Here is a 15727-nt window from a genome sequence, read left to right on the forward strand (position 1 = left end):
AGAGAGTAGAGAAAACAAAGTTGGATGAAAATCATCCCAACCCCAAACTCTGAACAAAGACGTACAATATTTACTCATTCACCATGTTGCTTCTCTTACCGTTCTTTCATAACCAGTAAATGACTGTTTTGGCTTTCTGTTTACCTACATGTACGTATATTCGGCCTGTCTTGGCACTCAGGTACCCAACCACCGGTGTCAATACCTGACTCTATTTTGAAGGGCAAGGTACCCATAAAAAAGTCATGTAAAAAAAGAAAAAAATAGCTGAGGTATTTGTCTTGTTTTATATTTGAGTTCATGAAGGTTAACTTTTCTTGCAGAACAACCCGCCAATTGTAAATCCATCTCTGTCGTACACGTAGCTGGGAGGCACCTTGTTGGCGGTGCAAGGGGTACCTTAATGGCCATGTGTAATATTGTGAGGTCAAATTACTGCACAAGATGATTGGAAATGATTGGAAATTTTTACAATTCAACAAGAAGAAAAGATTGTCAAAGTCATATTGTTTATCTTAAGAACGAAAGCCAAAATTTATTAAATAGACGGAGGCTTTTTGAAGTTATTTTGGTTTGATATTAGATTTCTTTTTATCATTTTAATTTTTATTCAGGTTGGCAGAGCACAATATGCCCTACCTATTAGGGGAGGGGTCCTGACCATTTTCACAGACCTCAAAAATGGACAGCAAAACTTTACTTAGAACTCACGGGCCAAGGATATGCGTGATCACATCACATAGCAGACAACTTGTGTTACTTATTACCGTCACAATATCGGACCCTGAACCCATTTTGATAGAGGACTTACAAAGAAAATCTTTTTCAGCTACTTCGTGCGCTGAGAAGAAAGTTACAGATAATCAGTCACGAACAACAGATATACCATGACTCTTTGGCTGGTAAGCGGATGTTTCAATCTTAATGACTTTCTAAGCTTAGCAGGTCTAGATAAATTGGCTACATGGGTCAAGGTCAAATCGATATCAGAATGCGTGGCTTCTTACAGCAAAACGTTTTTTTGAAAGGATGCAACAGTTTGCTTACGTGACATTCCGTAGAAGAACAGAATGAGGAGAATGAGGAGAAAGTTTGAACTGCCAAGAATCCGAAGGACAAAGACAACTAGCACGGCAACCAGCACTGACAGAACAGTTAAGATGACTCCATAAATGATGAACCAGGACAGCCTAAAAGGCAGGGAAAACAGAAAGGTTGGTTGAACTGACTCGCCCTGACAAACACACACCAGTCTTGTGGTCCGATCACACCAAGTCATGAGTTATGCACATTGACTGTAAGTGTGGCATTCCAGACCTCTATTGCTGCTCATCTCCTCCTACCTGTGATGGGACGTGAGAGTGAAAAAGCTTCATTTATATCTGTTCACCCAACAGCATATTTAACGCCAATTACAGGATGATAATGCATGACAAAGACAATGAATAAATTTTCAGTTCTAGAGATGGGAGGAAAACCCTGGATAACGGTTTCAGGGATAACCCACGGACTTAGGTAGGGACTGAAACCCAATTCATATGTGAGGTCCTATGAAAATGACAAACAAAAAGTTCACTTAGTTATTTTGAAAGCTTCGACTTCTCTCTCTGAATTTTCAATTCAGGAAAACATCAAACAACTGGTGCAGTACAGCTCAGATTCAACATGATATGCTACATGTAAGTATCACAGCTCACCAGTGTACTGACATGTAAAGCCCGGACTCGGAGTACCACCATTGATAATATGGCCCTGTGTACGTGTAGGTCATTTGTAATGATACATTTTTATTTGCTTGTGAGGTCAGCAATATCAGGGCAGCCACACACCAATTCACAAGGATTAAACATGTCAGAAATGGCCTAATGTCGCATGCTTTGTTCTTGAATGACCTTGGCTTTTTGGAATATCACACGGCTTGGTTAATTTGTGGTTCCCTCACATAGTGACTTATAAAACTGACCCACATTTTGCCTTTCCAGATTAGACCAGTCTTTGCATGAGTCTGGCCAACCAACTCCAGTTTTACCATAAACTGTGATGTACATGCAGAGGAGCTCTGACATTGTAGCAGGAAATGTTAGTTATGGGGGAAGTCTTTGCATAAACTGTTGGTCATATCACAAAGGGGCATATATTGTGCATAGGTTTTGAATACTTCAGAACTGTAAGGTTTACACAAACCTCACAGTGAGCCATGTACAAACTCCCATAAACACATTTTGGCTGTTTTGATTGTGCCAACTCACCCTTCCATCACAGCTATTTGTGCAACCAAATTTCATACATGCCTTCTTGGTGAAGTAAGATGTCAGATGGGGAGGTTTATTCACCTTATATCCTCATTAAAATGGTGAAATTCTTGAACATTTTGCCCATCCACACTACAGAAACTCAGCAGCATGTACTCTCAGTAACTGTCAGCTGTGTGACAGCTTGACCAATCGCAGCACAGACCTTTTTCTTTAGTTTTCTTGTCCCCATCAAGAAGAAAATTGAGCCATGATTGGTCATTAGAATGGGAGCAAATTGGGCCAATCACAGCGTTCATCTGTGGTTGACAGGAAAACAAGTAGGAAAAGATAGGAGCTGTGTTGTGATTGGTCTTCACTATAGCTGTTACACAGCTGGCAGCTATTGAGAGTACATGTTGCTGAGTTTCTGTCATGTGGATGGGCAAAATGCTCAAGAATTTCACCATTTTAATGAGAATATGAGGTGAATAGACCTCCCTGACATCTGACTTCACCATGAAGGGATGTGTGAAATTTTGTTGAACAAATAGCTGTGATGGCACAGTAAGTTGGCACAATTGAAACTGCCAAACTGTGGTAACAAGAGTTTGTGCATGGCGACCTTACAATTCTGGAAGTAGGTTTTGAGCACACGATTTGTAACACTCATGGTGATTCATGACCACACTCACTGAGACTCTAACATTTGAGCAGAAACACTCACCAAAAGCCAGTATTGGACCTTCAAATCATAATCTTCCTTAATTCTGTCTTTCTCACACTCACTGCGACTCACACGTACACATACACAAAGACTCCTACATGGCGCTTGACTGCAAGTCCAACATCGGAGCCAAGACACTCACCAGAAGGCAGCGTTAGACATCCCCATCATGAGCATCATCTCTTTGATCTTCTTCTCTTTCTCATACACAAGGTTGGTCAGGAGCACGGCAACAAAGATACCATACATTAAGACAAAGAAAACCACCATCATGATCCTCATTACAGTCGAGTTCACAATGGCCCCACCCACGGGTAACATGCGCACAGAAAAATCTGGAAGTTTGATGGGCTGTCCAGCAACAACCTGTAAGCCAATGAAACCAGGCATTATATGACCTGCACGAAAACTAACCACTTTTGCGATTAGCTACAAAGTACATGTAACTTTCCTTGGTTATGGACTGGTTTCCCCCTTGTACATGCAATTCACTATTTATGCGCAATGACTATCTCCCATACTGTACCAAAAAGGTTTCAGTTATATTTGTACATTTTACAGCAACAAATCACTGTAAAAAGTGAATGGTGAGTTGCCCCTTTCCCCAGACGTGAGTGCAATATATGGAACAGCCTCCGACCTCGAGAATGGTCCGATATGTAAATGATACACAAATGCTGTGTCTGGTTTTTCTGTGGTGATGGCAAGGGTGTGTGTATTGACATGTGTGATGACATCATTTCGAACAAGGAAATGCGGCACTTGCAAGCGAATGGAGTACACGCTATAATGCAGCCTTTTACACACATAACTGTGAGCGTGTTGTACAAACTTTGGTACTCTATCCCTAACAGTCCTCAATCCTTCACATGTTGGAGGACTGAGGATTGTTAGGGTTAAAATGCAATGAATGGTGATCCTCAGAACAAAAAAAGGAAATTAATGCCCATTGTAAGTGTCAGTCTGGTGCGGTGGGATAAGTTTCCATCAGCAGGTTCTCTGGGCGTCCTGAGATGGATTGTGCGTCTGCGCACGTCCTGTTCTGTAATAACACATGTGAACTCTCTCTGAGCTTGACTTCAAAGGTATGAAGACACAATAACAGGGCCAGAAAATGCCATTCTAAGGGTACGAAAACCCAACTATTAGTTTTGTGTGTAAAAGATTTTATGTATCGTCTGATCACTTTCCGATCTTTATCTTAAGATTGAAAGTTATGTTGTATTAATTTGGTCATACTGTACGCATTCATCCCGTTTGTGCCTTGCATTAAGATTTCACCTTATTAATGTTATTCAGTTTCCTGGAAAATTATTCCAGTCATATTTTTCTGTTCATTTAGGCCACTTAGAGATATTGCAAGATGTAATAACCTATCTAGGGACAAATAATGCTTGTCTAACATGTCTAAGGCGTGAACGGTAGGACATTTTCCTAGGAATATTGTGTCTAAGGCTATCATATCAATCCTTTGGATTGGTTTAGATTTCTCTTTGTAGTTGACTGTTAGCCTAGGAAGTCTTTACTTTGTCTCAGTGTATGTCAATTAAGTGATCGTTAATTAGCGAACCTCTCTCATTTGTCGAGTGAATTTGCTTATGTACATGTACTTCTTTTGCCATTTCTCACTCTTGGAAAAAGCAAATATGCAAGTGTCTTTCATTAAGTTTGTTACCCTAAACTCTTCTTGGTTTTCAAGGTGATTTGGGATTTCAACAACAGAATATAACCATCAGTGCTCCAAACATCAGATTGCTGCATCCATTACTTTGTGAAGTAATGACCAGCCCCCTTTGTGCACTTCAGTGCACTATACCAATAAAATCAGTCAGTTTGCCACATTGAAAGTCATCATTTCCATGACATTTGAGGCCCATGATTCATGCCTACTGCAGTCCAATATGTGCCATTCTAAATTGACTTTGGTTTCTATCAAAACAACAGGCACACAGCAGGAGGGAAGGGATTCTCAGGACAATAGAAAGTTTGGCTCAGTTTGTTACTAGGCCAGCTTGGAAATGACAGTCATTTTTGCATATACATGTATATTAAACAATTTCAATAAAACTGGACGTACAGGTACATTGTAAAATCTCTTTCTAATTTTAACCCAAAAAGATCCAGCGATGGAAGCCACCACTGTCCCTCTATAGTATTTTCTCGGATATTATTGCAATGTTTCCTTTGTTTCATGCTGAGCCTCGAGGTGTTTTCAAGTAATGTCATTTTGACGCCAAATTTATATGGAAATCAGACAGACCTTGGGGGTCTCATGAAATGCCCATCTTTTTCAAGACACGTTAGCCAAAAAAGTTGAGATTTCCTAAAACCCTCGCATCTATGAACCACAAATTACCACGACGACAAAATTGTACTTGTAGAGGTGAAATTAGATTGATGCTTCCCAAACACACACATGCTTTTTAATGATATCTTCACACACACACACCAGGTTTCTAAACATGGATCAGCTGAGATCTTCAGCAAGGGATATATTCTGCCCAGTGTCTTTTTTGTTAAATGGTGTTTCTTTTTTTCAAAATAAAATTTAGAATTAAAATAGTTGATGGTCCAGTCTTGGATCTGACTTACCGAAGAGATGGCATTTTGTAGAACAGTCTGAAGGACTGCAAAGCCCGAGAACAAGTACCGATTTGTACTGCATATTCCATTTATCAGTCCGGGATGTGTTGGGTTTGGGCCCCGACAGTTTACTGTTGCAGTAAAAAAATATTAAAAAAAACAAACAAACAAAACCACAAATTAGTCAATGCTCGCAAACAGGTTTCCAGTTCAGCTGTTAATGTATTATAACATACAGGTACCAGGCAAATATACATGTACGTACATGGAAAAGTTACAGGCTTGAAGTTTGATTTAAGTTTCCATTATCAAACAAAACACGCAGAGATTTGGTTTTGAACCTGTAATCTGTGGAATGCCATACCGACAATCTGTACTGACTGAGCTGTCTAACCCTATATTTTCCCCAGTAGTCAAAACCACCATTCATCAGAAAGCCATAAAACCCCAAACACCATACAGTCAGGAATCATGCCTCAAATACATAATGCAAGCTCTGAACAACGTTTTCAACTGATGGGGTAATTCCAGAAATAAGGGTCCCTTTTTTGTGTGTCCCTGTCACATCTGACATATGATTTTGAACACTTTTTCTGATTTCCAAGAGTGATGAATTAATGCAAATTACCTGCCAAACAAATAATAATACATGTTGTTTGAAATCAATTTCAGTGATATTTCCATGTCAAATAACAAAGGTCAGATGTAACACTGACACAAAAAGTCACACTTTTGGACCCCCAATTTCTAGAAGTACCCATGAACAAAACTGCCAGCAGAGGGCCAGATAACTAAGATAGTAAAGTGCGGCTCCAGTCAATATCTTTGTTCATCTTTACATGGTTGAATTTAAGTTACTTTACTTAGTTGATAGTCCTAAAAGGAAAGGAAGAGCGATGTGACAATTCAGGTTTAATGGGAAAGATTATTACATCTTCAATCTGAAAAGTGCCTGCAAGTCTGACAACCGAAAGAGGTCACAATGTAATTGCAGTAACATTAGTCCCATTTACATTACATGTACATATACGTTAGGTTCACTGAAAGACAAAAATGTGAACAATTTCAACATGCAGTAAAACCTCCTCAAAACCTCAGGAAACAAAGCATTTTCATATATATAATAAAACTGCTTTACTACAGGGTTGACTCATCCTTCAAGCGAATAAAAAAAAAGAATCCAAGACAGACGTGCACTGTATGTCACAAAACATTTGCAGAAATTCACTTGGTCGAAATAGGTTCAACTTTTGTGATTTTGCCAAACTTACATTGATATTTGATCTGAGTTTACACAATTATGCATTCGTGTTTGTCTTCATGCCAAATACATGCAGGAACTGGCCTGAAGGTGATCACAATGCTCTCTTGGGAGCTACATGTATAAGGCATCCAAGAAAGACCACGAAGCCCACTAGCCATGGGTAAGAGCAAAACTTGATAACCTGCCAATATTAGCACTATAAACCATCAATTAATTTACCCTGGTCAATGAACCGTAAGCCTGGGTCTGTTGAGGGGATGCTGCCAATGGGCATGCGAATGACCACCGTCAGGTTGGCTGGGAAATCATTGCTGAACACGACGCCGATGGTGAACGAGTCTTGCCCCGACTTGTATGCCTTCACCATGTCGCTCATGCTGTCGAAGGCCAACAAGCTGGCAGGTGCATTATCCCCAAAGGTAGCGTTGACAGCCAGCATGACTTGCCGGGTGTGGGTGGTGTTGGGGGTAAACGCCCAGGGCCGGCTGGCATCTGGCAGGAAGGACACACTCTCGTTGGCCCCCAGCAGTGGGTAACTTTCAAAGGCATCATAGCTAAGAGGTTCATAGCGCACTTTTGGTGAGACTCCATTTACATAGGCGATGAGGACAATAAAGAGCAGAGGAAAGAGCAACTCCTACCAACCCCAAAATCAAAAAGAAAATACACCCAGTGATCACAGCTAAAACCAAAACAACCTGATGTTCCTCTGAATTAATGAATGGTTGGTGGAAAGTTTTTAATTGAAGCATCATACCAGTTACAGAAATATCAAGTACATGGGATGATGTAGGCACAGCAGGCCTACATGTATGTCTTAGGGCCCCCAAAAAAATTCTCCAAAGGTATTGAAGATCATAAGCAAAAAGTAAGCTGACATAACACCATTGAATGGGATCTAACAGTATGCACATGTATACAAACAATCTGAAACTTTTCTTTTTCTACATGTACATGTATGTGTCAACCATTTAAATTTGACCAAAGCCCCACCTGAAACAACTGTTTCTTGTTTCTTCGTTTCAGTAGCAGGTTGCGGTATAGCAGATACTGGAGCTGACGGCAAAAACCTGCCATGACAGGGTCAACAGCAGGGGTGACGTCTTGAAGTGTTGGACGTACTGGGGCAAATGAAACAAAAAAAATACAATTTGATAAATGGAACAGTTCAATTAAAACGAGAACTAGAAATTACTACAAGTGAATTTTTTTATTTCTAATGATAAAGAATTGACAACATTCTAAGATGGCTGCCTACTTTGGCTCTGACCTATGTTTTTGACATTGAATTTTATAGACCAATGTTAACTTCCTGAATTTTTTTTTTTGAACTAAAAATTATTTTCATATTGCAATGTATATATCAAATTACATAAGGTCCATAAATGAAAGAATTTTGACTACTAGAGTGAAAATTCCACAAAACGTTGGTTACTGAAAAGTTTATTAAGAAAGCGGCCCTCTGAGTGGTCGAGATGATCCATTTGGGGAGTAAGAGTATGAAAAAAACAGCCAAAGCTCTAACGTAAATGTTTGCCAATTCCTTTTTTGGATGAATTTTGCTGATTGGATAGTACCTTATTTGCATGAGTAAAAGACAGAGTTGAATTGGTTTAACATTACGGGGAGGGGGTAGGTCTGTTAGACAGAACGGCCCCATGTTTGTGCCTATCAACATGATGGTCTCTTTGCGTTGATGAAAACAAGGCAATTTACTCATCCAGATGCAACCCACATCGGGCCATGGCAATCAAGAGACATTGCCAGAGTAACGCTCTTTTTCAGGGCTGATCTAACAGTAACACGTCTAAATTCGTAATAAAAGTAACTAAAAACAGGGGCTCCTCAAATTCACAATCCTTCAAATGTTTGAAAAGGCAATTCGTAAAGTTCAAGTTACTCAGACTAAAGAAATGCTGTGCACACAGGACACCAGCATGCCCAATGGAGGCTGAAGTTGGTCATCTGGTAAAATTTAATCTAGTGCTGCATTTGAAGTCCCAGCTGAGCTTCCATGTATTTTGGCCTCTTTTGCATTTTGATGGATACTGCACCAACACCCCTTGAATTCAGGGGTCACACAGGCAGGATTGGTTGTGCGCATGGTTCTGTAAAACAGTTACTTATTTTGCTGCTCATTGTTTCGGGTGATATTGAACTCACTTCCGCTGTTTGAAGTGTGTGTCAAAATGGTCAAGCAAGTTGAGGGCAGTTTGAAAACTATTTTTGTCCGGGATTGCCTGCCTCAGGGCAAGCCTTCATTAAATAACTGCAGTTCACATTCATTGACTATGTTGACATTTGCTTGTCATACTTGTCAAGTTTTTATGTCAGTGCTGATAATCATATGCCATATGCCTACAGTACAGTATGCAGTAGTCACGCATGTGCCTGTCCGGAAATTTGCACCCGGAATTCGGAGAATCAAGTGCTTGTGCTGACTCTCTTACCATGCTGCATGCATCGCGTGTACATGTACGAAGTAACGTCGATCCCATCCTTCATTCCGAACATAAAAGAAAATAATCATTAACTGCTTCCTGTCACTGAGTGATAATTTACAGTGATGCCTACAGACACAGGCTAACTGTACATGTACATACATGCTAACTGATTCCAAAACGGGCGCCGCGTGGCGCCTTTAACCAGTAATAGCGCCCTCCATAGTTCTCAAGTATAATGATTGTCACTGTTAAAATCGATAAACGACTGATTGATTGATCGATAGATTATGATCACACAGTTTTGATGTAAAGTGGTTATTTAACAGGGAATTGGTCATTGTTATCCATAGGCTATCATGCCTAACGTTGCAGCTTCTCTTCACATTTATAAAAAACGTCATCTGGGGAGTTCAGTTCCACCATGATAAGGTTGCACTACACCAAATATGCGCCCATAGAAAACAGTGCAAAACCGGACCGAAATAGCGCCGCTTGTTGAGTCTGGTGAAGAGGTTGGCCTCCGTTAAATTTCTTTCACTGAAAATTCAAGAGTATGGCCAGAAGATCACTTTTCTTTTCGTTTCGCCTTTCCCAGAAGATATCCCCCCCCCAAATTTGGGGTTTTTTGTGAAAGTAGTATGTTGTTAGTGAAAGTACGTATAGGCCTACGTGAGCCTGAGTTTTTGATACTCGATGACCGAAAAGTAAAATAGCAAATGTACATATATCTCTGCTTTTCGCATGCGCACTTGCCTTCCTCGTTTAATGAAATGCTGCAAGTTGGAGCTCCGCTTTCTTGAAAAAGTGATCCACATGGGTGATAGACTTGTGGCGTTCCATGGGGAACATATTTCTCATTTTGCCTAGCTTTGCTTGCACACTACTCACAACTTTGTCTACCTGATCGGTCCATTTAAGCTCATCATCGATAATCACACCTAGACATTTGGTCCTCTGAACTCTCAAGTTCACAACAATATCATTCACCTCCACTCTTTAATTTAAGTTTTTCCTCTCCCCCAATGACCATCACGTTGGTTTTATCACAATTTAATTTAAAACAAGGTGATTTAAGTTTAACCCAGCAGAAATCTGTGTCAATGCAATTGATGCTTTCTGCATTCGGATGAAATGCGGGTGCTGAACTCGAAACCTTCGGCTGTTTATTATCAGGGAAAATGCATTCGAATCTGGAAAAGGTTTGGTCTGTCAAATTTCATTCGGATTTCGAAAACATGTTAGGTCTGAAAAATTTCATTCGAATCTTCAAAACATATTAGGTCCAAAAACTTTATTCGTATCTTAAAAACATGTCAGGTCTGCAGCATTTTATTCGAATCTTAAAAGCATGTTGGGTCAAAAAATTTCATCTGAATCTTCAAAACATGTTAAGTCTAAAAAAATTTACTCAGATCTTAAAAACATATTAGGTCCAAAAAATTTGATTCGTATTTTAAAAACATGTCAGGTCTACAAAATTTTATTCGAATCTTAAAAATATGTTAGGTCTGTAAAATTTCATCCAAAAAAGATATATCAGGTATTCATTCAGTTTTGGAAAATGAATTCAAAAATTCAAAGTACGGTCTGCTTTAAAAAAAATTTCATTTCTCGGAAAACGTGTTCCGATCTTTTGACTCTAGTTCTGCTTTGTAGGAGGAGGGCATAGAGTTCATATAAATACAAAACAACAGAGGTACGGGTCCAAGAATGAAGCCCTGTGCATGCCCCACAGTACAGTCTAAGAAACGACACTGGGGGTTTAGAGTACGCTATATTTAAATACCCTCTTTGTGTGCGGCCTGAGAAGTAACCAGAAAACCACTGCAGAGCACCTGCTACCTGCATGCTGAACAGCCAAGCGACCCTAAGGCTTAATGTGGCCAGAAGAATTTCGTGGTTAACTGTATTAAACGCCTTTTTAATTAAGGTCTATAAAAAAGTTACTTGTTTTGAATGATTTTGATGAAACCATTTCAGTTGTAGGTGATCCACTGATAATATTCAGATAACTCAATATTATGCAGACTCCATAAAGACTAATGAAAGCCATGTTTGATTCAATATTTCGTTCTTTATTCAGAACATCTTCAGTCCTGAAGATGTTCTGAATAAAGAACGAAATATTGAATCAAACATGGCTTTCATTAGTCTTTATGGAGTCTGCATAATATTGAGTCATTTCAGTTGAAAGCAGGTGTTTTGCATTCACTACACTTCTGTCGATAAGAATGATTCTACTCGTTTGCCAGTATCTCCTAATTATTTTTTAAAACAGACAGCTGAGGAAAAATATACATTACTTATCAACTCAGCAGTCCTTGGGCTCGATCGAACTAGTACAATGTGGAAGGATTCCTTCTCTGATGTGAAGGGGTTTAAGAAGTCAAGCTACCAGCCGGGTGGAGATTGTCGTGTGATCTGTCGATCCAACGCGAGACATAGTAGATTTGTAGGCAGACCATGAATGCAGTTACAGCGAGTTGGCCCGGGCAATCTGCAGCATCCCTTTATATAGGTCTGACTGTTTCAGCAGACGAAACCTTTGCTCCACCAGCTAGAGACAACGCCCCAATAAGATGCTCCAAACTGACCAATAACAGTTGTCTGTAAACAGATTTTATTAGATCACTAACAAGATGGGAGGCCTGGCTGTCGTCTGAACAAAATCAGGAGAGGGGGATCTTATTCATGTCACTCGGACGATACCAGTACGTCCCTGGTACTGACGGGTTATAATAATACATATCGATGTACATTGTTACTCAACATTTAATAAATGAAATGTGGCGTTAATAAGTAATCCAGCACGAGCACCACAAGCAGGACTGGCAGAAGCGTACGGATTGTAGACCACCCACAGTTGAGCCAATAATCCCAGTGAGTCAGAAACACGTGAGTTTCAATGGCCCACATTCGCTGAACTAGTCACCCTTTTGGACACGCTTATGCTCGACTCTTTTGAACTTGCTATGATAAAAATGTACCCAAACAAACGTGGTCGCGGAACCTGCGTAGTGATGACTGACGTCAATGTGACGAAGCCGCCGCAACAGCAGATCGCGGATCGGTATAGGCAGTGGAAAGGGTGAAGGTCGAGGCATCCCTTATCTGTCCATTCATTCCTCATCCCAGCGAAAATTGCCTCTTTTCTGGAAGCCGGTGACGTTCTTTAAAGTTTGTAATTTTTTACAAGAGAAAAGAGGACTATCATTACAGAATCAAACTAAAAACATCTCCCAGCCAAGCTAATGAGTTTCTGTAGTTTCCCTTCCCATCCCCGTCTCAACACTTCCTCGAGAGTTGCTAGGGTTGGCCTCCCACAGAAAAGAGGGTGGTGGACGGGTGACCAATTGTCGACACACTTGACATTCCGTCCTCTTTGTGTACTATCACAATAGGGACAGCCAACAGGCCAGGGAGGGGGTCGATCCCCTTGCTCTGAGACAAAAAAAAGTAAAAACGAGAAAAATAAAGAAAAATAAAGTTATAAGTGCACTAATACCACTGTAAAAAATTGCAAACAATGTATGTTATGTATGTGTTACCGTGCCGCTTGTCCGGAGAAATGGGATATTAAAAAAATTCTCCGGCCTGACCTTCCCCTAGAAAACTTCTTGGATCCGCCCCTGGCAAAGTTGCCTTGTCATTTGTTCTGCCGTAAGGGCATCCACGAATTACTGTCATTTAGTTTTCTACAGGACAAACATCCCTCTTCTCAGCCAAATTGCCTGTATCCTGAAAACAACACTTTAAAGAATCTTGCAGCGTTTTTATTGCCTTTGTTTTTGTGTCTTTTACTACCCTAAACTGTTTATCACCTGCAGTTATATTAGTCAAAATTGACACCGATTTTCATTAAATATGTCGAAACAAGGCATTAAGTCGTTGTTGCATTTTTTTGTTTTAGTTTTGCTCAGGTTAAAAATTGCCCGTAATGCCGACAACTGCATGACGTGCTCATTTTATGTACCCCTTAAAAGAGTTTCTTAAGATTAGACAGCAATATACCACTGAAGTGGTTCGTATTTTTACCGTCTGTGTCACATGCGCCTGTCACGAGACGCAATGTGTAACCTCATGATTTTTCAGTGACTATGACTAACCTTGTGATAAGAGCCGTGATATATCACGTTCAAGTGGACAAACCAGCATACATCATTACAGAGTTGCATAGATCTAATGAATGCCGTTCAATTTTCAATTCTTTTATGTTCATTTTTATGCAAATTGGGAAGGAAGCAGAACATAATTTGTCAAGTTCAAAGTCCTAGTCTGGTTATCACCTTGTGACACACACTAACGATTCTCCTTGTGTATACATGTACTATGCTCCTTTCAGACCCATGCAGCATTGCAAGTTGGTTGCCATTAGCAAGGCCTGGTTGACAACAGGAAGTACAGGGGACCAGCACACGTGCTAAGTGATTTTGTGATGCACAAACCCCAGTGTGTAGACTGGTATGGTGTACTATTTACGACAAACATTTCTCTCTCTCTTTAGCTTCCCTCCAGGCGACGCAACTACACGACGCGACGGCACGACGGCTCCCTTGCGTCGTGCCGTCGGGTCGCACCGTCGCCTTCTTGCCATTGCTTTTGTACACACACGACGCGTCGCGTCGTGCGTCGCGTCGTGCCGTTGCCCGTCGCGTTGTGCTACTTTAGGCCCTTCCATGTTGCATTTTTGCCGCCTAAACGTCGCCCCTTCCGTCGCCCGTCGCGTCGAGCTGTCGTGCGTCGCGTCGTGCATCGTGTCGTGTATTGCGTCGCCTGAAGCACGACACGACGCACGACACGACGCGCGACGCGTCGTGTGCTGTCGAGCTTTGCTTCATGGTGTTTATAGAGGGCGCCTTTACTGTTTTCTTTCATTTCCTTCCCCCGACCCTTGCTTGCACAGTACATGCCATAGGTACCAGGCCATGATTCTGTTGTTCTTTTTCGTAGATTCTTTCTAACTTTGTGTTTTCATTAAGAGTGATTTATTGAAGAAAACTCTTTTCCTTTTTCTTTTTTAAATCAAATGTAATCAGAAAGAGTTTTGCGACTAATCGGCATTGTCTCCAGGAAATATATAACATTAACGTCAGCCACAACAATGTTTTAGCTTTTCCTTATCTAATTGTTATTTTTCTAATAAATATTGTAAATCCATTCTAAGATACAATACATCAATCATTATTACGTGCATGCAGAAATGTAACATGCGGATCTGATGAGAAATTAAGCGCGAGGCCAAACAGAGAGGAAGAAAAGACACCGTCACAACGGGAGCAGGATCTGCAGTGTTTTAATAAGAAACACGCCGGCGGACTAATATCATTGAAAGTGTGGTGCTGATGAAGTTAACGAGGCAGACTAAATTGGAGGAAGACTGAAGACTGAATATTCTGAGGGTAATAATATAGTGCGGGCTGGATGGTAACTACCTGAACCCGTGTTCAAACTTGTGGTCGTACTATTGTAGACAAGTTGTCTGGAGGAGTGGGAGAACTACTTGGAAACTGCTGGCACGGATCACAGAGAAATATTTATAAGGTTACAACTTTACCATAAATGGGAACTTCATCAACGGTCTTAAAAAAGAAATTGGACAGACATTCGAACCAGGATCAGCCGGGTAAAAAAGTGAAGAATTCTGGGCTTACACTTATTATGTGAGAGCACCTACATACCCAGATTTTCTTTTTGCTCGTTTTCATTTTTTTTGGATAAATATGACACAACTAATTCAATTTGATGAACGGATGAAAAAGCCCCACCCCCCCAAAATCAACGCCTGCGGCTCAGGGCATGTATTTTGCAAGCGCGTTGGACGGAAATTAGAGAAAACAAAAGAAATCATTGACTGGGAAATTAAGGAGTGACGAATTCTGAGCAATTCCTATTTATTCGGATTTTCTTGTCCACTTTTATCATTTCTTTCAATAAAATATGACTGAAATTAATCTCAATTAATGAATCGATGAGATAAAAACAATGAAAAATCAACACCAAAGAGCGAATAGCATGTACTTTGCAAGAAAGGTGAAAGAAAACAGTAAAGGCGCCCTCTATAAACACCATGAAGTAAAAGGCAACAGCACACGACGCGTCGCGTCGTGTCGTGCGTCGCGTCGTGCTTCAGGCGACGCGACGCACGACACGATGCACGACGCGACGCACGACAGCACGACGCGACGGGCGACGGAAGGGGCGACGTTTAGGCGGCCAAAAATGCAACATGGAAAATACCTAAAGTAGCACGACGTGACGGGCGACGGCACGACGCGACGCACGACGCAAGGGAGCCGTCGTGCCGTCGCGTCGTCTGGTCGTGTCGCCTGGAGGGAGGCTGAAGAGAGAGAGAAATGTTTGTCGTAAATAGTACACCATAGACTGGTTCCCGTCCCGTAAGTAATCTCCAGACGTCGTACAGACGTCCTTTGAACGTAGGGACCCGGTAGTGGGTTATGAAAATCCGGCAGAATCCTCC

General features: G+C 40.9%; 1 protein-coding gene across 3 annotated transcripts in view; it reads right to left on the bottom strand.

Annotated features, from left to right (window-relative positions):
• Positions 1-7890, bottom strand: part of LOC110980354 (cholesterol transporter ABCA5-like) — a 31294-nt gene extending 23404 nt beyond the window's left edge. For 2 of the 3 annotated variants that reach the window (XM_087139365.1, XM_022236961.2), the window contains exons 1-5: positions 7799-7884; positions 7025-7442; positions 5551-5672; positions 3101-3324; positions 1048-1190 (exon numbers count right to left, since the gene is read on the bottom strand). In XM_087139365.1, the coding sequence (XP_086995491.1) occupies positions 1048-1190; positions 3101-3324; positions 5551-5672; positions 7025-7442; positions 7799-7882 (991 nt within the window). In that variant the 5' untranslated portion in view covers positions 7883-7884. Of the gene's footprint in view, positions 1-1047; positions 1191-3100; positions 3325-5550; positions 5673-7024; positions 7443-7798 lie in introns of all 3 variants that reach the window. The other variant, XM_022236962.2, reaches the window with a different exon arrangement.
• Between the last annotated feature and the right edge of the window lie 7837 nt (positions 7891-15727).

This window comes from Acanthaster planci, linkage group LG07 (assembly GCF_054643075.1).
Source record: "Acanthaster planci isolate LZ-2023a linkage group LG07, COTS_SCS, whole genome shotgun sequence".
NCBI classification, from domain to species: Eukaryota; Metazoa; Echinodermata; class Asteroidea; order Valvatida; family Acanthasteridae; genus Acanthaster; species Acanthaster planci.